Source organism: Mercurialis annua, linkage group LG2, assembly GCF_937616625.2.
Source record: "Mercurialis annua linkage group LG2, ddMerAnnu1.2, whole genome shotgun sequence".
Taxonomy (NCBI): Eukaryota; Viridiplantae; Streptophyta; class Magnoliopsida; order Malpighiales; family Euphorbiaceae; genus Mercurialis; species Mercurialis annua.
The window spans coordinates 1,459,772-1,486,218 of NC_065571.1; the positions used below are offsets into that span (position 1 = coordinate 1,459,772).

At 35.7% G+C, this 26,447-nt stretch overlaps 5 protein-coding genes and 1 non-coding gene across 6 annotated transcripts; 5 read left to right on the forward strand and 1 right to left on the reverse strand.

Annotated features, from left to right (window-relative positions):
• The first annotated feature begins 1,637 nt into the window (after positions 1–1,637).
• LOC126669925 (pentatricopeptide repeat-containing protein At3g06920) lies at positions 1,638–5,593 on the forward strand. Its single transcript, XM_056104764.1, has 3 exons — positions 1,638–1,834; positions 1,936–4,779; positions 5,193–5,593. The coding sequence occupies exons 1-2, from the start codon at positions 1,807–1,809 to the stop codon at positions 4,611–4,613; spliced, it is 2,706 nt and encodes a 901-aa protein (XP_055960739.1). The 5' UTR covers positions 1,638–1,806; the 3' UTR covers positions 4,614–4,779; positions 5,193–5,593.
• Positions 5,594–6,150: 557 nt separating this feature from the next.
• LOC126667739 (uncharacterized) lies at positions 6,151–7,751 on the forward strand. Its single transcript, XM_050360797.2, has 5 exons — positions 6,151–6,554; positions 6,646–6,752; positions 6,858–7,002; positions 7,096–7,290; positions 7,372–7,751. The coding sequence occupies exons 1-5, from the start codon at positions 6,342–6,344 to the stop codon at positions 7,603–7,605; spliced, it is 894 nt and encodes a 297-aa protein (XP_050216754.1). The 5' UTR covers positions 6,151–6,341; the 3' UTR covers positions 7,606–7,751.
• On the reverse strand, positions 7,706–10,827 carry LOC126667738 (uncharacterized). The gene is made up of 4 exons (XM_050360796.2): positions 9,649–10,827; positions 9,071–9,309; positions 8,522–8,725; positions 7,706–8,277 (listed from the first exon to the last, which is right to left on the reverse strand). Exons 1-4 carry the CDS (start codon positions 10,712–10,714, stop codon positions 8,134–8,136), a joined length of 1,653 nt encoding a protein of 550 aa, XP_050216753.1. The 5' UTR covers positions 10,715–10,827; the 3' UTR covers positions 7,706–8,133.
• A 16-nt stretch (positions 10,828–10,843) lies between these two features.
• Positions 10,844–11,039, forward strand: LOC126670866 (U2 spliceosomal RNA). The gene has a single exon (XR_007638859.1). It is a non-coding gene; the product is annotated as a U2 spliceosomal RNA (small nuclear RNA).
• Positions 11,040–11,116: 77 nt separating this feature from the next.
• Positions 11,117–14,811, forward strand: LOC126667737 (translocase of chloroplast 159, chloroplastic-like). The gene has a single exon (XM_050360795.1). The coding sequence runs from the start codon at positions 11,463–11,465 to the stop codon at positions 14,622–14,624; it is 3,162 nt and encodes a 1,053-aa protein (XP_050216752.1). The 5' UTR covers positions 11,117–11,462; the 3' UTR covers positions 14,625–14,811.
• Positions 14,812–15,491: 680 nt separating this feature from the next.
• Positions 15,492–24,842, forward strand: LOC126667926 (isoleucine--tRNA ligase, chloroplastic/mitochondrial). The gene is made up of 22 exons (XM_050361069.2): positions 15,492–15,688; positions 15,875–16,085; positions 16,302–16,453; positions 16,551–16,652; positions 16,992–17,061; positions 17,395–17,507; positions 17,720–17,788; positions 18,104–18,211; positions 18,394–18,544; positions 19,140–19,368; positions 19,641–19,927; positions 20,055–20,191; positions 20,667–20,814; positions 21,046–21,177; positions 21,387–21,515; positions 21,963–22,090; positions 22,172–22,336; positions 22,508–22,633; positions 22,948–23,021; positions 23,182–23,431; positions 23,611–23,790; positions 24,190–24,842. Exons 1-22 carry the CDS (start codon positions 15,614–15,616, stop codon positions 24,430–24,432), a joined length of 3,279 nt encoding a protein of 1,092 aa, XP_050217026.1. The 5' UTR covers positions 15,492–15,613; the 3' UTR covers positions 24,433–24,842.
• Positions 24,843–26,447: the final 1,605 nt, after the last annotated feature.

A 26,447-nucleotide genomic window follows, 5' to 3' on the forward strand; every position in this document is an offset into this window, starting at 1 on the left:
GTTTGAGATATATAGATTAGAGGTTATTAGATCTAAATTATGAATATTTGGAATTTAATTGACTAAAAAAATAACAAATAATTTATTTAATTTTGAGAAATAAGTTCAACCGCGGATTGAACCTTTCTTCATATGAATTTGTATTTTGAAAAATGACGTTTTTGTTCTAACAATATAAGCAAATCATTTCGAAAAATTAACTAATGGAACAACGCCAGGTAAATGAATCGGATCAGTTCATGTCTCCTCCCTTACGGTACTTTTTTGAAACCTTGAACCTTGAACCTTAAACATTAAACTTTAAAATGTTGATGAAAGTTATGTTAGTCATTAGGCCAAATATTGCAATATTTGATGTCTTTTATTTTTTTGGCTATAAATTTGATGGTTAATTCCTCTCATATTATAATATTTAACCAATCAAAATAATATACAATCATTTTTAAAGATGCAAGAAGATAAAATAAGAAAAAATTAATTATTATTTTATATTATACGAGGTTCGTTTAGACATGTTTAAGTTTGCGAGTCTTCTTAATGCATACTCAAATTCGGCTTGAATTTTACGAGTCGTCTCACCTTAGTGAGGGCACGGGTGGAAGATACGTCTCCTGTGCTCACTATTTATTAAGTGATAGTCGGGGATCGGTTATTGAGATATGTCTCACCGACACGACAATGGATTTAGAATTGTGGTTTAGGGTTTCATTGATAATCCATAATGAAAATGTTTTATTAAACGTTTTTAAAGGTTTTTAACTTAATAAATGTAAATGGTTATATAAACTCTACTCAGTAAATCTGACCCCGTTGTTTTTCCAAATTTTCCAGGTTTGTGATTTGAGCATTTGGTCGATCTTCGTTTCTTCATTCTCGGAGGTTCTTTATTTATTTCAGAAATAAAATGTCGAACTATTTTAAACTCTTAGACCGCAGTAGTAGTTTCATATTATTCATGTCTTAGTCTTACGTTTATAGTTTTGACTATTGTTTGTTGGATTGGTCCAACTATTACTTTATCGCTTTTGGCATGATTACAGTGTTTATGGTATTTATATTATATTGCCATACTGTTTGAGATTATTCTGAGATAAGTGTACTTTAAATATATATATTGCTTTATGTATTGATAGACTAGGCTGAAGTCTCGGTCGTCCCCGAGCATGTGGTTTTATGCAGGTACATTGTTTTAAATGTTATAAATTGGTTATCCGCAAGGCTAGCTACGGATTTTGGTACAACCATACTCATACCCTAGCGCCGGTCACGATTTATGAAAATGGGTCGTGACAATTTTATTGTTAATTCCTATTATATTATAATATTTAACCAATTAAAATAATATACAATCGTTTTTAAAGATGCAAGAAGATAAAATAAGAAAAAATTAATTATTATTTTATGTTGTACGAGGTTCGTTTAGACATGTTTAAGTTTGCGAGTCTTCTTAATGCATACTCAAATTCGGGTTGAATTTTACGAGTCGATCTCGAATAACTCTTGAATATCCCAACTCGTTTATGCCCTTTATATACTATCCACTAACTCGGAGAAAATACAACGTTTCAAGGTGATGATTTTGTAATTTTTTCTAAAAACGCAGCGTTTTGGGTCTGATTATATAAGCAACTCAGTTTCAAAAATCAGCCAATGAAACCCGGTTAGTGAATCGGGTCAGTTCCTGTCTCCTTCACACTACTCTCTGAAACCTTAAACCTTAAACCCTACACATTCAATTTTTAATTTTCTTGATAGTTTTTTGTTTTAAATTATTAAATACAAACGTGCAAGGACACAAATGCATACATGAAGATTCTATTAAGAAACCCAGCAGGTAAAAATTAAAGCAGATTTGTTTTCATTTCAGTAATTAATTTCTTTGATTCAAATTTGTAAACTCTGTAATTATTTTTTCTCCGATTTTTAATCCTCCAGGAACAAAATTACGCAATGCATTTAAATTCTGGAATAAATTTAGCAATCCCAGGAAGTGGATTTCCATTAGTAACGGACCCACGTCGGAATTGGACGGTAAAATCTCTTCCTGTAAGGACATTGATGATGATGAAAACTGGAGACGAAACGACGCAGTACGACAACGAGTTGACGAGGTGTGTAAAATATTGGAAAATGGTACCTGGGGACCTGATGTTGAGAATGCACTCTCCATGTTTGATGAAAGTCCTCAACCAGAATTCGTTATCTGCGTGTTAAGGAGAGTGAAAAATGTTAATCAAGCAATTAGTTATTTTAGATGGGCTGAAAGAAAAACCGACGAGACTCTATGCCCGGAAGCTTATAATTCGCTTCTTATGGTAATGGCGAAAATGAAGAGGTTTGATTATTTTGAGCAAATTATTGAGGAAATGAGTATTGCAGGATTTGGGCCTTCGCCAAAGGCTTGCGTTGAGTTAATTTTGAGCTGTGTGAAGTCGAATAAGCTTAAAGAAGGGTTTGATTTGATTCAATGTTTGAGGAAATTCAAGTTTCGGCCTGCCTTTTCTGCTTATACGACTCTGATTGGCGCCCTGTCTGCAGTTCAAGAACCGGACCTTATGCTTACTTTATTTCATCAAATGCAGGAATTGGGTTATGAAGTAAGCACACATTTGTTTACAACTGTGATTCGTGTGTTTGCTAGAGAAGGTCGTCTTGACGCTGCCCTTGCACTGTTGGATGAGATGAAAAGTAACTGTCTTCATGCTGATATTGTTCTTTATAATGTCTGTATAGATTGCTTTGGTAAGGTGGGTAAGGTGGATATGGCTTGGAAATTCTTTCATGAGATTAAATCACATGGTTTATTTCCTGATGATGTGACTTATACTAGCATGATTAGTGTTCTCTGCAAAGCTAATAGACTTGATGAAGCAGTGGAAATATTTGAGCAGATGGAAAAAAACAGAAAAGTCCCATGTGCATATGCTTACAACACCATGATCATGGGCTATGGATTATCTGGGAAGTTTGACAAGGTATATAGTTTACTGGAGAGACAAAAAGCTAGAGGGTGCATTCCTAGTGTTATAGCATATAATTGCATCCTGACATGCCTTGGTAAAAGGGGAAGACTGGAGGAGGCATTGAAAACTTTTGAGGAAATGAAGAAGGATGCAGCGCCCAATCTTTCTACGTATAATATTCTAATTGATATGCTATGCAAAGCAGGAGAAGTTGAAGCTGCTTTCAAGGTTCGAGATGCAATGGAAGCAGCTGGCTTGTTTCCTAATGTCATGACTGTAAACATAATGATTGATAGACTATGTAAAGCCAAAAGACTTAATGAGGCGTGCTCTTTATTCGAAGGAATGAATCATAGAATTTGTTCCCCGGATGAGGTTACATTCTGTTCACTTATAGATGGTTTAGGCAAACAAGGTAAAGTTGATGATGCATACGGGCTTTTTGAACGGATGTTGGATTCTGATAAAGTCCCAACCGCCATTGTGTATACATCCCTCATAAAAAACTTCTTCAAGTGTGGACGGAAGGAGGATGGCCACAAGATATACAAGGAAATGATCCACAGGGGCTGTACTCCTGATCTCATGCTTCTCAATATCTACATGGATTGTACTTTTAAAGCTGGTGAAACTGAGAAAGGAAGAGCTATATTCGAGGAAATAAAATCTCGAGGATTTGTTCCAGATGTTATGAGTTATTCGATCCTAATTCATGGCCTGGTGAAAGCTGGTTTTGCACGAGAAACATATAACCTGTTCTATGCAATGAAGGATCAAGGCTGTATTCTGGATACTCGTGCTTATAACACTGTTATTGACGGGTTCTGCAAGTCAGGTAAGGTCGATAAAGCATATCATTTGCTGGAGGAAATGAAGACAAAGGGCCACCAACCAACTGTTTTTACCTATGGCTCTGTGATTGACGGTCTTGCCAAAATTGATAGGCTAGATGAAGCGTATGCGCTGTTTGAAGAAGCCAAGTCGAATGGATTAGAGCTCAATGTTGTCATCTATAGCAGTCTCATTAACGGGTTTGGAAAAGTAACAAGGATCGATGAGGCTTATCTAATCATGGAAGAGTTGATGCAGAAAGGTTTAACACCTAATGTGTACACATGGAATTGCTTGCTTGATGCCTTGGTGAAAGCAGAGGAAATTAGTGAAGCCCTTGTTTGCTTCCAGAATATGAAAAATTTGAAATGCACTCCAAATCAGATCACGTTCAGCATTCTCATAAATGGTCTCTGCCGGATTAGAAAATTTAACAAGGCCTTTGTGTTTTGGCAAGAGATGCAGAAGCAAGGGTTAATACCCAATGTTATCACTTACACCACTATGATTGCAGGACTTGCAAAGGCTGGGAACATTGCAGAAGCTAGTTCGCTCTTTGAAAGGTTTAAAGCAAGTGGGGGTATACCTGATTCTGCTAGTTATAATGCTATCATTGAAGGCTTAAGTTACTCAAATAGGGCAATGGATGCGTTTAAAGTTTTTGAGGAAACTCGGCGGAGAGGTTGCCAAATTCATACTAAAACATGTATTGCACTTTTGGATGCCCTGCAGAAAGCTGAATGTCTTGAGCAGGCAGCTATTGTGGGTGCTGTTCTGAGGGAAATAGCGAAATCACAACATGCTGCAAGATCTTGGTGACATCATGTTATTATCAGGTACTATGTGATGGATTGATGTTGCCAATTTAGTGTTTGATGCTGTGCATTCAACTCTTTATCTTGCCTATGATAAATTTTGTGGCAAGGGACTTTATTCGTCCATTACAGACTTCCTCAGTGGGGATATATAGTTGCTGCATGCAAAGGTATGTTTCTGAACTTGTTAACTATTCGAATATAGAAATTGTTTATTACAAAAGTTAAATTCTGCAATTGATGAATATTTTTTTTTGCACATACATAGGAGAAATCTACTATGTCTTGCTGGTTTTAATGTTAAAATGTTGCGAATAATCACAAAACATTGGATTTCTTTAAAAATATATATCTCAACATGGACTTTTTTTAAAAATCAACCCACTAGTGTATTTTGAATGAGCACATTGCCATCATGGCACTGTGGAAGGCACCTCTATTAGGAATGAAAAATGTAGTTTCTGTTACTGTGGATTTGCATGGTTCTTTCTGTTTGCTTGTTCTTGATGTCATGTTGTTGAATTGAACCTCTAGTCCGTGTTTTGACCAGTAGATGCATGTTCCTTTTTCTTAAATGCGCCAGGTAAGCAACTTGATTCGTCAACTTCACAAGCATCTCCCTGACATCAATGTCGAGAATCGCTAAAATCGGCACAAGCATGTATGAGTTGGAATTTACTACAGCAATTTCACAAATCCAATCTGCCTTTGTTTGATGCAAGTTGGAATTTACTACAGCATGTCTCTGTGCTTTGAACTTTTATCTTTCTGTAAGACGACTCGGAGTGGTAATGCTGTGATGACATGCTAATGCAAATGATACTGCACCGCGATCATCTTCTTTTAGCTCACCGATTCATCTTCAAGTGTTCCATATTCTTGTGCTCTATGTGGTGTAACATTTTATTCTTGTTATTTATTATAATGTGCTGTAACATTATTTTACTAATAAATAATATTTGATTTCACACAATGTTCGATTAATTTTGCAATTTTAATATCAGAATATCTAACTAGTAATTGTGAACGTTTTTTTTGTAATTTTTCAAGGTGATCAAGTAAAAAAATAGTATATGAAAAGCCGGCTCAATTTTTTTTTTTTTAAATATAATCATAATTTCATATGGAACATTGTCTCACGGAAACAGTTTTTACATACACTTTAAAGGTAAAAGGTACAAATTTATTTTCATAGAAATACATCTCTATGTTAAAAAATTCAAAAACAAAAAGGACCTTTAAATTTACTTTCATTTTTAATTACTTTTCTAGCACACTTTAAAAAAAATATATCCAAATTTCATAGTTTTGGTCAAATGATGATAATGGTCCCGCATAAATATGACCCGTCAGATATCATTTATCAACACCACAAATGGAATCCTAAGGCCACACATCAAAACAGAGACCGATCTCAAACTAATTAAAATAGCCCCAACTACAGAGAATCCACTCCCAATCTAAAATATATGACCGTTAATAACTCCAACGTCTCCCTCTAATTCAAAATTCAAATCTCCATAAATAGTCAACAAAAATTCCCACTTTCCTTTACTGGGTTTACAGACCGTTACCCATCCATAAATAGATTAAAAGAAATAACGTCCTTCTTAAAATTTTAACAACTTAAATAACCTTCGAATTTCTCTATTCATCTTTAAATCTGTCTGTTCTGGCAAAAAAAAAAATCTTTAAATCTGTTGGTTTCTGTTGCAAAAAATAATAATCAAGAATGGCGTTGAGACCAATCGGCAATGCACTTCCGACAACAACACCGGAGAGACCCAAAAAACAAGCAAAAGTTAACGTTTTACTTCAAAAACCGGCCGAGGTTGGTGTTACCGATGAAAATAATCCTCCATTGCCGCCTTCTGCCGATGTTGTTATTGATTATGTTCTGTCTGAGAATCTTAAACCTATGGCAGACCCTGAAATTAAGATTCAAGTAAGTATATAATATAATTAATCTCTCTTAATTGGGTATTATTTTGTCCATAGATTTCGAGGTATGATTTTTGTTTTTTATGAATACTCAGAGCCTAATCGAAGGATTAGAATCCAAAGATTGGATTACGGTTTGTGATTCGCTGAACGATGTTAGGCGATTCGCGTTGCATCACTCGTCTCTTTTGCTCCCTATCTTGTAAGTTTTCTGGCATATATAGATTGTTTTTTTGAAAAGGTGTTTAAATTAGATCTATTTGAACGAAGCGCGTAATTAATAAAAATATGTGTATGATTCTTATAGAGAGAAGGTTATGTTGGTGGTGGTAAAGGCCATGAAGAATCCAAGAAGTGCTTTGTGTAAAACTTCAATAATGGCTTCATCTGATATATTTAATGTATTTGGAGACAAATTATTTGATTCAACCACTGATGCATTTGATAACCTGGTGAGGATTAAATCAATTTATTCCCTTATTTCTCTAAAAGTGTTTATTTTTCTTTTATTTTTTAATTTTTTTTTTGTCCCATTTGGTGCACAGCTATTACAGCTACTCTTCAAAGCTTCACAAGATAAAAAGTTTGTGTGTGAAGAAGCAGATAGAGCATTGAATGTAATGGTGAAGTCCATGACTCATTTGCCTCTGCTTCATAAGCTTAGAGCTTATGTTAGACATACCAACCTCCGAGTCCGGGCCAAAGTTGCTGTAGGAATCTCCAACTGCGTTTCCGACATGGTAAACCTTTTGAAAACTCACAATTTTGTGTGCTATCGTCTTTTCGACGGCTTTTTAAGATAAATGGTGCTTCTTTTTCAGGATATAGAAGCAATGAAAGAGTTTGGACTGGCTGCGCTGGTTCAAATTGCTGCAGATTTGTTGAATGATAGGCTGCCCGAGGCAAGGGAAGCAGCACGGAAGATTGTGATCTCTTTATATGAGGCGTATACAAAAGATGAAGAGGGCGATAAGGTGGAATTTTGGCAGAGTTTTTGCCAAGCGAATTTATCTGCCATTCACGCTCTGTCTATGTCGAAAATTATAAGTTCATAATCGAATTGAGTAGTATTTTGCTGTTATTGCAGCAGTAGTGAGACCAGCCAGCTCTTGTGTGCTGAAAATTGGAGAAAGAACAGTGTGTAGTAATATCTAGTTTCATGTAATCTACTTTTTACATGAATATCTATTAGTTTTTCTTACATAGAGCTGGGCATAACAACACAAATTCCCCAAAACTACAGTTAATTGTCTTTTTCCCACGAAAGTCGTCAAAACCAAAATTAATTTGATAATTTTTTACATCTATTATCAACAAAATTGCCATGCAGCAGCACCTAATATATCCTATCAAGAATGTGTTCAAAGATTCAAGAGAACCTCACAGTTGCAAAAGATCTGTCACTGACATTTGCAGGTGTTATCGAGGCTAACCATAAGTAGGATCAAAACTTGGAAGAAGAATCCAAGTTTAACTCTGACCATTATTAATTCTTCAACAAGTCAAGTGCTTCATCCTCTTATAATGAGCTGATCTCATTCGAAACATCTACTGCCTTTATAATAAATCACGACTTCGCCATTTCACGGAGTACCTTGATCTTGTTCAAGTAAAGATGACAAAGCCATCTCAACCTCAACAAACGGTTGACCAACATAAAGCTTTAGCTGCCCCTTCCTCACAACAATTACTTTCTTGGATCCAGATTTCACACCCTCGTAAAGTTCCTGCAAGAGTTCAGATTCTTCTCAGCTTTTCAAATAGACTCGCAATAGCAGGACACATGCATTTGTTCATTACTTTTGACTCTATGCTATGTCAGCCATTGTTTTTTCGTACAAGAATTCGGTAACATCCTTATATCTACCATTAATTTTTGCTTACAAGAAGGATCCTTATAACCGTATAAAAATGCCTTGTCTTGTGTCTAATTACAAGTATGCATGAAAGAAATGGAGTTGGAGTTCTTACTTTAACAGAGAGTGGAATGATGTCAGCCATGAAATCCCCTAAATCTTCAAAGTAGCAATCAAGCAAATGACAGAAGTTATTGGCATCGCCACGGTCCTCAAAAGCAACAGTGTAGGATTCCACTTGGTCATCTGGCTGTGAAAGTGCTTTTATACAATAAAGTCCTTGTCCTTCAAGTTCTGAGCCTTTTCGCATTAAGATAACCTGGAGAAGAGTACATATAAACCGATATCATTAGAAATTAATCTAAAATAAAAATTAACGCAATAGCATAAAAACTAACTCCCGGAAACCTAGCCGTAATTTTGCCACATGTCCCACTTGTCTGAAAAAGTAAAGATCTGCTATGCGCACATGGATATAGATACAACTACTTGCACAAAATCAGCCACACTGATAAAATGTGGAAGAAAGAAAACTAACTTAATTGTTTGTGCAGACACAGTGGCGTTCTATTAGTATAATTTGCATATCAGATATAGAAACATACATATTATCATACTGACAAAGAAATCAATAATGAAAGAGTATCAGGTTTCAATTGCATACTAGAACATAAGGAAGCTTCAGCCACCAGAAAGGTTTTTGCACATCTGATTGTTTATTCCCTGCTTTGTTTGCCATTGGTCTCTTTTGAGGGTTTCTGCTGGATGAAGCAGGTCCATCAATATCTGTAACAGTTCTCCGGTGTTCTTTTGCTAAGCTTCCTAATTTTTTTGCATTTTGTGATTTTGAAACCTCCGTTATTTCATTTGAGGACCTTGCTTTACCATTCTCCTGGACAGCACCTAAAAATATAAAAATCCACCTTTATGAAGAGCTCCAAAAGCAATGCATGTGATAGCGGAAGAAACAAATTCAGAGTTTAGTACTATCAAATTCTACTTTTAGTACTAAAAACATGTTTTCCTCTCAATGTGGAGTTGGATTAAAATACATCACAGCATCAAAATATTCAAATAATAGCCCTAAAAGTCATTCTTTCAGGGTACTACAAAACCTGCATCTACCAAACAAATAAAAATTCAGATATTCAGAACATCAAGAACAATTACCATGAACTTAAAATCACTATCACGAATGTAAATGCAACAAATCATACATTCAAAAGACGTTATTTACATTACCAGACTCCGCTTCCTTATGCAGATCCTCCTTTTCCTTCTCTGTTATGTAACCATTAATCACAGCCTCAATTTCACTATCTCTCGGTTTACCATTCAAAACACTTCCATTCGTGCTACTCAACTTTTCATCACTCCTTAAACCCGAAAACCCCTTTGGACTGCTCATCGATGAGCTCATCAAAGAACTTCTAAACCCGAACTTCTTTTTAAACAATAGCATTTGCTCATCATTACTCAATTCCATCTCACCACCACCACCATCATTATCATTTTCCTCCTCCTCCTTCTCCTCCTCCTCATCTTCTTCTTGACTACCAAACCCGCCTAAAAGATTCATAAACGAATCAGGCAAAAACTGTTCCCTCTTAGAATTCAATTTTTTCTCAACCTTAATCAACCTATCACCAATTTCCTTTTCAATTTCATTCTCATCATCATAACCATCTTTCCTCTTCATTCCCTCTTTCTTTCGTACCTCTCTCGCCATCGCCTTAATTTCGCTAATCCTCTCCTCCATTTCATCAGAATACACCACCTCAGCATTGCTTGAGTACATAAAAACATTACCTTTACCAGACTCTGAATTACCAAAGCTCTTATCTTTACTGTCATTGCCAAACACCCAAACCGTTACAATTGCTTGTAACAGATAAACCCCAATCACCCAACCACAAAATTTCAAGACAAACTTGGGTGAAATTCTGCCATAATCACCCTTCTTTTCTTCAATAACAGTTCCCAAATCAATTTCATTGAGAGAATCCAAAGCAGCGTCGTTTTGGGGTTCGAGCTGGAATGGAATTATGGGAATGGAAACGGGGAGAGTGGGTTCTATTGCAACTGGGGGTTCTGGTAAGGGTTTAGTTAGGGTTTTAAGAATTTTGGGGCGTAAATGGTTTTTTCTCTGTATTACTATGCGTTTTGATGATGGAAATGAAGCGGAAATACGAGCCGACGCGAGTTTTGCCGGGTACTGCCGGAATTTGTGAATAACGGCGATTGATGGGCGAGCTAGGAAAGGGAAGGTGGTTGTGGATGTGGCGCTGTAACCGTATGAACGCGCCATTGTTGAATGAAAAAGAAAGCTTCAAGTTTCTAAAACAATCTTTATTTGTAAAAATCCCACATCGCTTACATAAGACAAAAGCGGTGAGGACTAGTGTTATAAATACGGAAACCGGCTACCTATCAAATCATACCTTTCTCGGCCTTTTGGCTAAGATCAAGTGTAGTATCTGTTCTTATCAGTTTAATATCTGATATGTGGGTCATTGGCCCACACGATATTAAATTAATTTTTTAAGGGGGAGAGTCCGCTACAATAGCTTGCTATTGGGGCTCCCGAGCGTCGCCTGTGCGTTGCACTACAGCACTGGCCTGGCGCACCCCTCCAATATAAGTTTAAAATTCATACCATTTTATCTCACTTATCATATTATGTTTTTAATTAAATGTCCTCTCAACAAATTTACTCTTAAATTTGTGTTTGAAAATTGGTTTTATGTATGTGGACCTTACGACAAAGAAAGAAAAAACGTAATAATAAGTGAGACAAAACCTAAATCTCTTTCTTATCTAAACCCCTCACTCTATTTCATGTTGTCTTGAGATTGACAAACCGTATAAGAAGACAGAATCTAACCTACATTTTTGAAAACACAACAGCATCCTATCTACTGTTCCAGCTCGTTAGTATCTCCTTGGCAAATCAACACCTATAGTTCAAGAATCATTGAAACAAGACCCTAAAAATTTAAAGTAGTTCCTGATTTTAGCTTTACTGTCTTTGTTTGTTTCTCAGTTTAGGCAAAGCTATGGCTTCAAAGCTCCATGTCTCACTTTCAGCAGCACAAGGGTCCTCTTCTACAGGTTCTTGTTCTATCCGAGCTCCTCTTACTCCTGATGATGATGATGGTGATGGTAGTAGTGGTGATAATGCTTCAGAATTTGAGTCTAATAGTCATGAGAAATCTGATTGTAGTGATACTTATAGTAGTATTTATAATGAGTTTGAGTCTGAAGAGTATTTTAGCGGTGAGGAGTTTGAAAGTGCATCAGAGAAGGTTTTTGTAGCTGGCCCAGATGAGGAAAATCGAGAACTAAGTAGCTTTTTTGATAAAGTTCGAACTTTTAGGCCTTTTGTGAATAACCCATATGAAGAAAGTTTGGGGAGTTCCGTTTTTGATGATGAAGAGAGTGGTATAACTGATGAGGATGGTTCTGTTGTTGATTCTGGGAGTCCGAATGTGGCGAGAGTTAGGCCTATTGCCCAGTTGTCGATGGAATGTGATGAATTCGATGAGTTGTTGTGTGATGAGAGAGCTGTGGATGATAGGTTTTCGAATATTATTAAGGTGCCTACTCATGGTTTTCATGATAGAACTGATAGTGCACCTAGAGTGGAAGTGTCTGTTGTTGAAGAAGGTGAAATGGTCGAGTCATTAGTGCAAGGAGATTCGTCAGTTGCGAATGAGTCTCAGTTGTTAGCGGTAAGAGTTAATGGTGATTTGCTGGATAAACTAGCTAATGTTAATACGTGTGTTTTGAGTAGTGAAGATGGTGAGTTGTTAATAAAGGGTTCTAATGGCTCTGTTTCAGTAGAACTGATTAAAGATGACTGCCGTGTTATTTCATTGGAAGCTCAGGTTGGGCCTTTATTGGAGAATAAGGAAGTCGTTTTCGAAGAAAATTTAAAGTTGAACAAAGATGCTAAGCATGTTACAGAGGATTCTGCTTCAGTTGAGTTGGTTGAGGATCATGGATGTGTTGTTGTATCTGATGGTCATGTGAAATCTTTGGTAGATATCAGTTTCTTGGAGAGGAACTTTAACGATTATGCCAAGCATTTTGTTGAAGAAAGTTTGCCTTTTGAGAATTTGCAGCAGGGAAAGATTGAATTGGATAATGGAGATGGGCGCAGTGTGAAGAACATAGGGCCTGGTTTTGTGAATCATCTATTAGAGCTATGTGGTGCTAGCATGAAAATGCAACAGAGTGGAGAAACGGTTAGTGGTTGTGATGTTACCCATGAAAGTGTGTTGCGCGAGGATGATGACATTTTGTTAGAGCTGGAAGAGATAAAGGCTGATGGCATCAACCTGCTCAAGAAGCAGATAGCTCAAATAGTTGATAGTTCTAACAACCAGAAAATGATGCTAGAGTCTGAAGAACTAAAATTGAAAGCTTTGGGGTTGGAGACAGAGAAAGATGTAAATCTCAAGAAGAATGATCAGAAAAGTGCCATTAGTGGAAGTGTTTCTCTTGAGAATAAAACTGGCCAAGAAATTGGTACAATATGTGAACTTTTTGCATCTGAAGATGGCAACCGGCCAGTATCCTTTGACAGTTCTATCAAGAAGAATGAAATTCAGTCTCTGGATATATTGAGCGATGACGATATGCCTGAAATGTGCGACAGTGAGAGATTGCAATCAGAGAGAGAATCTAATTCCCTTGGAATCAGAGATTATTTAGATATAGATGCAGAAAAAATAGTAGTGCGAAAAAGTTTGTTTTCTGATGAGACTATTGAAGATTTGCTATTTGGAGACAATAATCATACATCCTCCACTTCTCACCGGATGGTTGATGATTTCGATGATGATGCACAGAGAATCAATGAGCTAATTGTTCCTCCCTCACATGAAGAATCGGAGACCAATAAGAAGCATGATGAAAAGATTTTGGATGGTTCAGTTTCCTCACTTGACACTACAAGACATGCGTCGCAATCAGATATGGTCAAGAATGTTATGAATGGGAATGTAAGCGAAGAAGAAAGGAAGGAAATTGAAAAGATACAACACATTAGGGTGAAGTTCTTGAGACTTGTCCGCCGACTAGGACTTACTCCAGAAGATCCTATAGCTGCTCAAGTGTTACATCGGTTGGTTCTTGCTGCAGGAGAACACGTTAGACAAGTGTTTAGCAATGAGTCTGCTGAGAAAATGGCGGTGCAACTTGAAGAAGTAGAGGGCAAAGATGATTTAGACTTTTGCTTGAACATTTTAGTTATCGGGAAAAGCGGGGTTGGAAAAAGCGCAACAATTAATTCTCTTTTTGGAGAGAAGAAAATTCGAATTAATGCATTCGAGTCTTGTACAAATAAAATTCAGGAGGTTATTGGGAAAATTGATGGAATTAAGATAAGAATTCTCGACACACCAGGTCTCGGAACATCTCCGAAGCAAGAAGCTACCAACAGGAAAATTTTAGCATCAATTAAGAAATTGATGAAGAAGTTTCCTCCTGATGTCGTCCTCTACGTTGATCGTTTAGACACGTATAGAGAAGCCGCAAGTGATTATCCATTGTTAGCCTCAATCACTAATACTCTGACTGCATCACTATGGCGAAACGCCATTGTTACTCTGACTCATGCTGCTGCTTCACCCCCTGAAGAAGCATCATCTGGTTGTTCACCCTTAAGTTTTGAGGAGTTTGTTGCTAAACGGTCTCATATTGTTCAGCAAGCTATCGGACTCTCAGTTGGGGATACGCGACTAATGAAACTGACTATGATGAATCCCGTGTCTCTTGTTGAGAATCACCGGTCGTGTTTGGCGAACGAAACAGGAGAACATGTCCTTCCGAATGGACAAAACTGGAGATCCCAATTATTACTATTATGTTACTCACTCAAGATATTATCAGAAGCGGGTTTTAAGAGCAAGCCTCGAGATCATTTTTATCGACAACCTCTCGATCATCCATTGTTGGCTTTATCCGATTCCGATGAACATGATTACAACCAGGTACAGCGTAGAGGCAGATTCCGTGTAACGACAGATTTACAGGCTCAGTTCTCCGTTGCTCGGAATTTGAAAATGTGTATTCAAATTGGAATGAACAATAAGCAGAATGAGCAGGTTATGATCAAGACTAGTAGCTCGGAACTACAAGTTGCTCTTATAGTAATATCGATTTTAAGGAGTCTCTGTTACGTTTCTTCTGACTCAAGAAACTCGAACCTGTGAGATTACTAGTGAATGTTTTTAGTTGCAGTTCAAATTTGTAGGGTTAATGATTTAGAAAAGGATAGTTATGGTAGTTAAATACTTCAAGAGTTTACAGACATAACTCTGTTTCATCTGTAAGACATGAAATTTAGTTTTGTAGTTTATGGAGATGCTAAAATATCAAAGTGGTACCTGCATTTTCTTATGTTTCTCATTTCATGCAATTCGTTTGATGCATGTTCTGTCTGATTTTTGGGAAGGAAAAAGTGTACCCAATGCTTATACCGATTGAGTTTTGATTATTTTTTTTTGTGGAAAATGAAGAGAATATTTGATTAAATTGAATAACTGCCCTAAATACTGCCATTAATCTGTAAAAATATTATAGTTTTTTTTATAACAATTGATAAAGTTATTAATCTTATGATATAATTGAGATAGTATTTTTTGATAAATAAATAGATAAATATTTTGAACAATTATAAAATAGAATAATGGGTTAAAATTTTTGACTTTTTTTTGTCAAAAATCAGTAAGTTTGATGTTTTTTTCATCTTATAAAATTACTCAAATTATCATTGTTTTACGATTTAGTAACCAAATTCCAATCCAGTTTATTTAGAAACTAAAATTAATTTGGTTCTCCGTATAAAAATACATATTTGGCAGCCGGTTTTTCCTTTACCACATGTCAATCTACTTTATTTATTTTTATTCAAAAACTTAATATATTATATGCATAAATTCATTTCCGGAACATCTCTTTTTAAATATAAGTAAAAGTTAATAAAATAAAATAAAGTTTGATTATCAAACTGCAATAAAATGATAATATGGGGACCTTAGAAAATAAAAAGGCTGCTCTTGTTCACTTTCACTCTATCCATATAAAATATTTCCGTATCCTGCAATTCAATTTAGCAAAACTTGTACACCAAAAAAATAATATCTCAGTTTACACTTTAAAATGATTTAGCTAAAGCTATAGCTGTAGAACCAGAACAAAAATGTCTCTGCTGAAATCCTTGGCGTTGAGTCCTGGAGAAGCCACCATTGCCATGCTTCACTCTTCTTCCTCTTGGGTATATCAAATTTTGAAACCACCCCTCTAATTAGTAGTTATTATTCTAATTTAAATAACTTTATAGCCTTTTTTAAGTAAATTTTTTAGTTTTTTTTTTATATGCACACTACGTGTTTGATAAAATGTCTCAGAGAAACTTGGAACAGGCTGTCTGTGTAATGCAGTTTAATTTTGTGGGTTTCAGGTTTTTTTGCAGAGGAGTTGTTCATCATCGTCTAGAAATATTACTGCAGTGAAATTGATGTATTTGAATAGGCGGAATTCTTCTTCGGTTAAAGTTTTCTCGTTTTTGAATACTACAAGATGTTATAGTACATATTCTGTTGATGAATTTGGTTCTTCTTCGAAGAGGAGATCTCGTGGACCTGTAATGGCGGCTAAAAAAGCGTCTGATGGTGTGTATTTTGCTACGGATTTATACTATTAGATTAAATATTACAATGTATAAATCATTTTGTGCAAGTAAATTAGTTTTTCCATAGTGTTTAAAAAGTCCAAGAATGCAATCCCATGCTTAATTTTGACATAATTAAGTTGAATTTAACTGAATTAATTACTGTATATGATTGATTGTGGAGTACGTAGTTGATGAATTGTTTGGAATTATGTAGGGGAAAAACAAGAAGGTAAGTACAAGCATACAGTGAATTTACCAAAGACAACCTTTAGTATGAGAGCAAACGCTTTGACTAGAGAGCCCGAGATTCAAAAATTATGGAATGATAACCAGGTTTTCAAGAGAGTGGTTGATAAGAACGATAGAGTGAGTGGCTATTTTTGTTTTGTAGATTCCCATTTTGTGGATTAATTTTATGTATTTGAACTCTTTCATTGACTTTGCATATGAACTGTTTTTTCAGGGAAGTTTCATTTTGCATGATGGTCCTCCTTATGCTAATGGTGATCTACACATTGGTCATGCCATGAATAAAATCTTGAAGGATATAATTAACCGTTATAAGGTGTGTTTGAGTATTCAGTGCCTCAAATATTTGAATGCTGGCGTGTTTTTATATGCTTTTACTAATATACTAAAAATAATAATTCAGATTAAAAATGAAAAAAAAAGACTCCTATATGTTCATTATCAATTTTAATCTGAAAATTTGTCAAAGCTATGATTACTTCATTTAAGTACAGATGCACAATTAAAAATCCTGAATCTTGTGTTTTCTGCAATTTTCATGCTAAGAAACAAATACAAGAAGACAGTCAAACATATATTCCTTTTTTAACTTCTAGAAATTTTGATTTATTGCATCTTTTTGGGTTTCTGAATCATGCTTTTCTTTTCTTGGCAGATTCTTGAAAATTATAAGGTCTATTTTGTGCCTGGTTGGGATTGTCATGGCCTGCCAATTGAGTTGAAAGGCAAGTATACATTTCTTTTCTGGTTAAGATTTTGCATTTTGTTCCGTCACATGCAGGGGAGCTAGCTAAATCGGCAAAAGCAGTCTAATTTTTGAATTCGGGCTGGCTGTCAAAATATTTTCCCGATTATTCTTGTTAATGTTTTTAGTCTCTTCATGAAGTCAATCTACTGATTTGCCCAAAAATGAGGGCAAACATGAGACTGTAAATTTTCTTACCAAGTCAGTTCTTTGCTAAATCAAAGGCTTAATTACAATTAGATAATGCGTAATACTGAAAGAAAATTGAAGACGAGTTTTCTAACTAAGTCAACTCTCACTATAAATTTTACAGTTCTGCAATCATTGGATCAGGATGCCAGAAAGGATCTGACACCATCAAAATTACGAACAAAGGCAGCCAAATTTGCTAAAGCAACTGTCAAAACTCAGATGGAATCATTTAAGGTTGTAGCTTATTTTGTGTTTTATTTTTTGGAAAATTATTGGCTTTTTGCCCACATAATAAAAGTTCAAGGAAATATCTTAAAATTATAGTTATGATACATTTTTTGGTTGTTAATATATATCTTTCATTAAAAAATTCATTATCAGTTAAATTAGGTGGATGGCAAGACCGTGTCGATAAACAGTCAACTAATCAACTGTACCTTTTGCAGCGCTATGGAGTTTGGGCAGACTGGGATAACCCTTATCTAACTCTGGATCCAGAATATGAAGCAGCCCAGGTAGCTGGTATACCTTTTCTCCATTATCATTCTGTGAATTTTTTTCAGGAAAGATGCGGTCTTGCTATTTTTTATTCTGTCATATGCACTAGTAGGGTAAAATATTTGGCAGAAGCCTAGACTACCATAATGTTGTGAATTCACCAACTTGAAATCGGGAGATAACATGACAGCAAGAGTCTTGCAAAGTTCTAAAAGGAAATGGAGGAGCTATCGTCTCTTTTACTTTTACTTTCAATGTACTTTTGATTTTCATGGTAATTGAATTGTTATGGTTAACTTTTCAAGAAATTCTTACGTCCTCTTCGTTTGTAGATTGAAGTGTTTGGCCAGATGGCCCTTCAAGGATACATCTATAGGGGCAGGAAACCAGTTCACTGGAGTCCTTCATCTCGTACCGCTCTTGCAGAGGCTGAGTTGGAGGTAAATTAAGTGGCTTGCAGTTTCTTTATCGACTTCGTTTTTCTGAGTACTGCTGAATTATAAAGCGATGATTAGAGTATTAGAACCATGTAGCATTTTGTGGCTTTATGTTGCTCTTGTGCATGGTTTGCTGGAGTAGTCAATGTATATTTATTCATTTAGTTAAAGTCTCTTCTATGCAGTATCCTGAGGGACATGTTTCAAAAAGCATATATGCCATATTCAAAATAGTAAGCGTGCCTCCTACTTCGGGTTCATTATTAGAGGAATTCTTTCCAGATTTGTGTCTGGCAATATGGACGACAACTCCCTGGACTGTTCCGGCTAATGCGGGTAAGTCTTTATATTTGTAATGGCAATAACAGGAATTTTAATTTAAAATCTCATGCCAACATTTGGCCATATCATATAAGTTTTAGTATGTATTTGTGTTTTCATTGTTTAAGACGCCTTTACATCATTGATTATCTACTAATTATGGTCTAGCATTCTTGTGATTGAAAAACCATTTGGCCATAAACTTGTGCATTGTAGTGATTTGTCTCACAATAACTTGTAATTTAATTTGTTTAGGCTTTTGAGGTGTTCAGTGAATTATTGATTTTCATCATATTGAGGGGTGATCTTGTTTTTGGAATCAGAGAGCTAAATTCATAAGCTGGCCCTGTGCTTCAGGACAATCATGGGAAATTATTAGATTCCCTCTCCAAAAATCTGATTATGACATTTATGAACCAACATTCTATCTTTTTGTTATTACCCTTGCATTGTTTTCCTTTTGCAATCATATAGTCCTACTTCTGTTCCTGGCCCTAATGATCAGAAGAAATGTCCCTTTGCCTTGGAGAATGTATCATGTTGCATCTTCTTTCGCTTTCTCTTTCATTTTCTTACTTCCTTCTCATATTTTGAGTTATTCTATCCTCAGCTGTTGCGGTCAATGCCAAGCTCCAGTATGCTGTCGTTGAAGTGCAACCCTTGGAGAATGCCTCTACGTCCTCTGAAAATAAAAAAAGACGCTTTGGCAATGTATTGAGGGAGCCAAAACAGCCTTTTCTTGTTGTAGCATCTGAACTGGTGCCAGTTCTAGAGGCAAAATGGAATGTGAAGCTTGTGATAAAGAAAACCGTGTCCGGATCAGCTCTTGAAAATTGCCGGTTAGAAATAAAACTAATTGCAATTAATTGTGACTTCAGTTTAAGTAAAGTTGACCTTGCTCCGTCCATCATAATGCTCCCTGTGTTAAAAAAATCAAAAGAATTAACCCAACAATTTCACCTAAAAACAAATTTTGTAGAATAAGTATCTATATATGATAAACTTCTTAAGGAAAATGATTTCGACAGTCAACTCTTGAATAGTGAATTTTGGTGATCAGATCTACTGTTATTAATTTTCAACTTAAATCTTGTTTAAATCTTTGGTTCAGGTATACTCATCCAATAGATAACAGAGAATGCCCAGTTGTCATTGGAGGAGATTATATTACAACAGAATCAGGAACTGGACTGGTACATACTGCTCCTGGTCATGGTCAGGAGGATTATGTAACTGGAATGAAATATGGACTGCCTGTATTTTCCCCTGTTGATGATGATGGAAAGTTCACTGAAGAAGCTGCACAGTTTAGTGGGCTTGATGTACTTGGGGATGGTAACATAGCTGTAGTGAAGTACCTGGATGAACAAATGTCTATTATTATGGAAGAATCATATGGTAAGTTGGACCCTTTGTGATTGCAAGAAATGTGTTCGCTTTTCTGATAAACCACGTTGTCTATTTACTACAATGAGAGAAAGGTTGTCCAGCGAGTATGTAAAATCCTTCATTTTCTCTTTTGCAGAGCACAAATATCCATATGATTGGCGAACTAAAAAACCTACTATATTCAGGGCCACTGAGCAATGGTTTGCATCAGTAGAAGGATTTCGTCAGGCTGCCATGGATGCAATTGGCCGCGTAAAATGGGTTCCACCTCAGGTATCTTTCGTCAATTGCACTTGAAATACTATAATTAATGGGTTTGGTTCATTCAATGTCCTGATTATATGAGTAACTTATTCTCCATATGTTGCTTAGGTCACAAAATAACTCTGAACTTGGGTAGTTCTTGTGCCAAGTGAGGAAAGTTCCCTTATTTTTTATTGAATACAATTTGCATTTAATTTCCAGTGAATGGAAGTATTTGCATGCAAACCTTACAGTTTGACATCTTGAAGAGTGATATTTTAGTTTTTGTGTGAAAAAATTAGCATGTCTACTATCTAGAATGATTGTCAATTTGTACTGTTAGAGAACATAGAAGCTGACATGAGGGCGTTGATCAAAGCTAAATATCATGAATTGCAGTTGCTATGTTTGGGTTCTTGCATCTTGTATGGTCTTTTAATTTGTAACCTTACAATCTTATTGATGCTTTACTGTTTAAATGACATATTGATTAATCATTCTTCAGGCAGAAAAAAGAATTTCTACAATGACTTCTAGCCGGTCGGACTGGTGCATATCAAGGCAAAGGACATGGGGTGTCCCTATTCCAGTCTTTTATCATGTGGAGACAAAGGAACCCCTTATGAATGCAGATACCATTGATCATGTCAAGAGTAAGCCTTCTTGGAACAGCAGCAGCTTTTTCTCTTCTTAGTTTTACCAACAGGAAGAGAAACAGAATACATGATATTTCCTTTTCCACATACAAGATTCATTTTTGGTTTCTTCCATTCACTTATCCACTTTCATCAGTTTCAAATTTTGATCTACTCATGCAGAATTTGTAGCAAACTTGTAATGTTGTTATAGTTATCACAGTTTCATGTATCGCCATTATTTTGCAGCTATAGTAGCCCAGAAAGGCAGTGACGCATGGTGGTACATGACAGTGGAGAATCTACTCCCAGACAAGTACCGTGATAGAGCATCTGAGTTTGAAAAGGGCACAGATACGATGGATGTCTGGTTTGATTCAGGTATTGTCAAATCACATACAACATTTGTGAAATCTTTCTGTTTGTCTGGATTGTATCTTCCGTTTTTTCATATTAGTCTTCTTTACTTTTCTGAATGCATTTAGATACCTGCTCAATAGTTACCCTTCTATGATTTCTGCTGTAAAATGTTCCGAATTTTTCATGTTTGTTCTCTCGTGGAAATCTCATTTGTTTAATTGTTTAAACAGGTTCTTCATGGGCTGCTGTGCTGGGAAGAAGAAATGGCCTTAGTTATCCTGCAGATCTATATCTTGAAGGTTCAGATCAGCACCGAGGGTGGTTCCAGAGCTCTTTATTGACAAGTATAGCAACTAAAGGTAAAGAGATTTTGTCCATGCAAACAAAAAGGTGCAAATTTTTGTCACAAAGTATGTCCATTTTGCAAGATGATTCCCCATCTTGAGAATTATTGAATAAAAAGTCTTAATGCTTTTATTTATGTGTTGTCACGGTCACAGTCTCTATTATCATTCAGCAACCATTTACATCAGAAATGTTTCTACATGAGATAAAGATCATTATATTGATTTTTTATTTTTTTGTCAAATAGAGAGTCCTGTTTACAATTTGATAATCAGCATATGTTCCTAAAATAAACTTCTCCTCTGCAAATGATTGCCATTGGAATTACAACTTTAATGTCAGTTTAGTAGTAAGCTTATCAAGTAAAATAAATGTAATATAGTTTTGAGATCTCCTTAGTTGCAACGGGTAAAAGAAGATACAATAAGATGCCATGTTACATTTTTTATCCGTCTCTGCAGGAAAGGCCCCATATTCCAGTGTCATAACTCATGGATTTGTGTTAGATGAGAAGGGTTTCAAGATGAGCAAATCCTTGGGTAATGTTGTAGATCCACGCACCATTATTGAAGGGGGGAAAAGTACTGGGGTAAGTGACTTGATATACAATTTTCTGTGAATCCTATTGTGTGTCGGATTTTTCAATGTAGCTGCTGTTAGCACTTCACAGGGAGCACCAGCCTATGGGGCTGATGTCCTTCGACTTTGGGTTTCTAGCGTGGATTATACTGGTGATGTCATGATTGGTCCTCAAATTCTTCGGCAAATGTCTGATATTTACAGGAAGATGCGAGGAACATTGAGATATCTTTTGGGAAATCTACACGATTGGAATGTGAGTTAATCTTTTGTCATGGCTGAAGCCACTCTGTTACAACATAGTTTTGAAATCAAGCAAAACATTATTTGACAGGGCTAAAACTAGCTGTCATTTGAATTTAGTGTTGTTTGAATGATTAACTAACCCCCTCTGCTCACATTTAAACGACTATTGTGCTTCTGACAGGCTAATGATGCAGTTCCATATGATGATCTCCCCATGATTGATAAGCATGCATTATATCAGCTGGAAAATGTTGTAAAGAATATAAGAGAGGGCTATGAGAATTATCAATTTTTCAAAATATTCCAGGTATATAATTTCCAATGGTATATCATATATGATTGAAATGCTATTTTTGTATATGCGCAACAAGGAGATTGCAGTAGATATTTCAAATTTTAGCTGGAAAATAACCACCTAAAGCTGTGCTTCTGACGAAACTTCTTCTGATCCCAAGATCTTGAAGGAGCCTAGATATGCATGATAGTTGCTGTTGTATTGTTTTTTTTTCTGATAATGTCGCTGTTGTATTGTTATTTATTACTGCTGGTGGCCTTATTTTAACCCATGAACAAGATTGCCTGCCTGCTTCATACTCTTTAACGTGGATAACTGTGTTTCAGATCATACAACGGTTTGTCATAGTTGACCTATCAAATTTCTACTTTGATGTTGCTAAAGATAGACTCTATGTTGGGTAATTCTCCTTCATTTCCTATACACTCAAAACTTGTGTATTTTCAGAAATACTCAACTACATTTGATGAGCTTTTCCTACAAGAAAATTATTAGCAATTTCTTGTATAGTACATCTAGGTGAAACTAAAGGAGTAACTTTTTAAAAATTTAATTTTCAGGGGTATGACAAGTTTTACAAGAAAAAGTTGTCAAACAGTTCTTGCGGCACATCTCCTTTGCATTGTGAGGGTTGTTGCTCCAATATTGCCTCATCTGGCTGAGGATGTTTGGCAGAATCTTCCTTTTCCGTATCTGGTTGAAGATGGTTCTGTTGCAAAATTTGTTTTTGAACTAAAGTGGCCTGCTTTGAATGAAAAATGGCTTTCTTTTCCTGCTGAAGAAATTGATTTCTGGGGAAGAATTCTTGAGGTAGTGACCTAAAGCTAAATCCTGGCAAACGATGATTTCAGTGATAGTTTATTATACAGTTTTTTTTTTAAACAACAATGAATTCTCTTTCATGGAACAGTTGTAAGTTGCTTATATTTGTGATGTTACATTTTTTTCAACACATTTTACTTGTTTCTAAATTAAATTAATTTGAACAGCTGAGAACCGAGGTTAATAAAGTTCTGGAAGCTGCTCGTACGGGGAAGTTAATTGGTTCTAGTTTAGAAGCTAAGGTATACCTGCATACATCTGATGCAAAATTGGCTTCAAAATTCCATGGAATCTGCGCAGCAAGCAATGATGCAGATCCACTACATCGCATATTCATCACATCTCAGGTATATATTCGCCTTAAGTGTGATTATACACTAAATTGCTCTGTTTTCCTATATGCTTCTTTCTAAATCATATTTATTGATGCATCATAATCAACGAAAGGTCATTCAACCCCTCTAACTTGGCACAAAATATCAAAATGTCCAAGTTTGTGTTTTATGACAAAAGAACCCACAGCTTGTCAATATTGGGTCAGTTTACACCCTTGGTCATCAAGAGCAGCCTCATATTAGGGTGTAAATTGACCAAAAATTGGCAAGTTGTAGATTTCTTTTGTCGTAAAACACAAACTTGGACATATTTGATATTTTGTGCCAAGTTGAAGAGGTGAAATGAACCTTTGTTGGCATCAATATTCATTCTTGAATTCAATCCTGTGTTAATTGAATGGTAATATGCAGGTGGAAGTTCTTGAACTTTTTGATAAGCAGCTGATTGAAACTATACCATACACCGGAGAGTTTCTCATCGAGGGAGATAATAAAGTTTGGATTGGGGTGTCACGGGCAGATGGACTAAAATGCGAGAGATGCTGGAATTACACGCCTAATGTTGGTTCTTTCGCCGAACACCCAACACTTTGCAGCCGTTGTCATAATGTAGTTGCTGTTCAGACAGAACCCGCTCTAGCAGCCAGCCATTAGTCGATACATAAAAGTACCAGAGCGTAAACCATACAAGTGCAGTTGCCGGCAAAACACTGAAATGCAGCTACCATAATTTTATTGGCTGATTCTTTTAACAGTTTTTAATACTTTACAGAATCACATCTGAAGTCTCAAGCTTGGCTGTTAAGGTAGAAAGTTGACCGTGGATTTCATTTAAGAGCACTATCAAGCCCTACATTACCACCGGAGAAGGGGAAGAATTATAGTCCAGAAGACTATAATTATTTATTGTATTACACACTTTACTCAGAATTCCTAGCTAGGCATAGCAAGCATTCATGTAGCAATTTGTTACTCCAGAAAATATCTTCAAAATAAAATTGTAAGAAAAACAATTCTTGCCCCATTAAAAAAATAAAATATGAAAAAAATATGTACTCTTGTCATTTATTTTCTACAAGAAAATACGGTTTGGTTCTGTTGGTGTTCATAGAGATATTCAGTTTCTGTTTTGGTTCAGGCCGGATAATTTAAAAACTATAATAATTGAAAAAAATGACTAACTAAAATAACTAACTTTTTTTAATATAAATACATGTATATATATATTTTATTAGTAATTATTCAAATAAAATAATATGAATAATGAATTATATTTATTTATGAACAAAGGATCACTTTACCCCCTGAACTTGGCACAAAGTATCAAAAACGTCCAAATTAGCAAAACGGGATCACTTTTACCCTGAACTTGTCAAATTTAGTACAAAAAACCCCCTCCCCACTCTCACCCTAGAGAGTGTACCTCACTCTCCGGTTTTAATAGGGGTTTTGGTTTTCTAAGGTGGTTTTTGATTGAAAAAAGTTTAAAATAGTCCTAATTTTTTTTAAACATTTTAAATTAATACCTAATAATTTAAAAAAAATAACAATTTCATCCTTTTAATTTCAAACGTAAAATTACAAATTAATCCTCCAACTTTTACTTATATACCAAATTAATCCCTAAAATTTATATTTTTTAATAAAAAAAATTAAAATTTTTTACACATTAAATCAGATCCATGGGTCAAAAAATTGACCCATGGGTCTTGAAGAACAGACCCAGGTCTGTTCTTGAAGAACAGACCCAGGTCTGTTCTTGAAGAACAGACCTGAGTCTGTTCTTCAAGAACAGACGGCAGTCTGTTCTTCAAGAACAGACTACCGTCTGTTCTTAAGAGAACAGACCGGCTGGTCTGTTCTCTCAAGAACAGACCGGCTGGTCTGTTCTCTCAAGAACAGACCTCGCCGGTCTGTTCTCTCAAGAACAGATGGCGGCGCCGTCTGTTCCTGAGAGAACAGACCGCGGGTCTGTTCTCTCAAGAACAGACCGGCGAGGTCTGTTCTTGAGAGAACAGACCCAGATCTGTTCTCTCAAGAACAGATCTGGTCTGTTCTTGAGAGAACAGACCTCGCCGGTCTGTTCTCTCAAGAACAGACTTCCGGCGAGGAGGAAGTCCTCCTCGCCGGAAAAAGAAAAAAAAATTAAATTTTTTTTGGATAAAAGTTCAAAAAGGCCCCTAGATTTATTAGAGTTTAATTGTTATTAATTAGTGTTTGAGTGTGATTAATTAGAGTAAATTAGGTTTAATTAGAAACCCACTCTCCAATTAAGTGCCACGTCAGCATAAGGGGTGTTTTTGTACCGGTTTTAACAAGTTCAGGGTAAAAGTGATCCGGTTTTCTCAATTTGGACGTTTTTGATACTTTGTGCCAAGATGAGGGGGTAAAGTGATCCTTTGTTCATTTATTTATATAGTGTATTTTACTATAGAACTATATATGTAATAATTTTGTAATATTCTATTTATAGCAAATTTTACTCTATTTTATTTAATATAGTAACCTTCATATGTAATGCATGCTTAAATTGATTTTTTTTCTATTGAATAAATTATAAATTATTACTCTATTGAATATGAATGAATTTTAGTCTCATAAAATTCAAATTAGGTATTATTTATAAATAACATTAATAATCTAAAAAAAGTAGAAAATAATTTTACTAA

Bases quoted from the DNA above. Each gene is read 5' to 3' on its own strand.
- LOC126669925 (XM_056104764.1), top strand. From the start codon at position 1,807: ATGAAGATTCTATTAAGAAACCCAGCAG. The intron at 1,835-1,935 runs GTAAAAATTAAA...TTAATCCTCCAG, and splicing joins TCTATTAAGAAACCCAGCAG to GAACAAAATTACGCAATGCA.
- LOC126667739 (XM_050360797.2), top strand. From the start codon at position 6,342: ATGGCGTTGAGACCAATCGGCAATGCACTTCCGACAACAACACCGGAG. The intron at 6,555-6,645 runs GTAAGTATATAA...ATGAATACTCAG, and splicing joins ACCCTGAAATTAAGATTCAA to AGCCTAATCGAAGGATTAGA. The intron at 6,753-6,857 runs GTAAGTTTTCTG...TGATTCTTATAG, and splicing joins TCTCTTTTGCTCCCTATCTT to AGAGAAGGTTATGTTGGTGG.
- LOC126667738 (XM_050360796.2), bottom strand. From the start codon at position 10,714: ATGGCGCGTTCATACGGTTACAGCGCCACATCCACAACCACCTTCCCT. The intron at 8,726-9,070 runs GTATGCAATTGA...ACTCTTCTCCAG, and splicing joins TGAAGCTTCCTTATGTTCTA to GTTATCTTAATGCGAAAAGG. The intron at 8,278-8,521 runs GTAAGAACTCCA...GAACTCTTGCAG, and splicing joins TCATTCCACTCTCTGTTAAA to GAACTTTACGAGGGTGTGAA.
- LOC126667737 (XM_050360795.1), top strand. From the start codon at position 11,463: ATGGCTTCAAAGCTCCATGTCTCACTTTCAGCAGCACAAGGGTCCTCT.
- LOC126667926 (XM_050361069.2), top strand. From the start codon at position 15,614: ATGTCTCTGCTGAAATCCTTGGCGTTGAGTCCTGGAGAAGCCACCATT. The intron at 22,634-22,947 runs GTATATAATTTC...ACTGTGTTTCAG, and splicing joins AATTTTTCAAAATATTCCAG to ATCATACAACGGTTTGTCAT. The intron at 23,791-24,189 runs GTATATATTCGC...GGTAATATGCAG, and splicing joins GCATATTCATCACATCTCAG to GTGGAAGTTCTTGAACTTTT.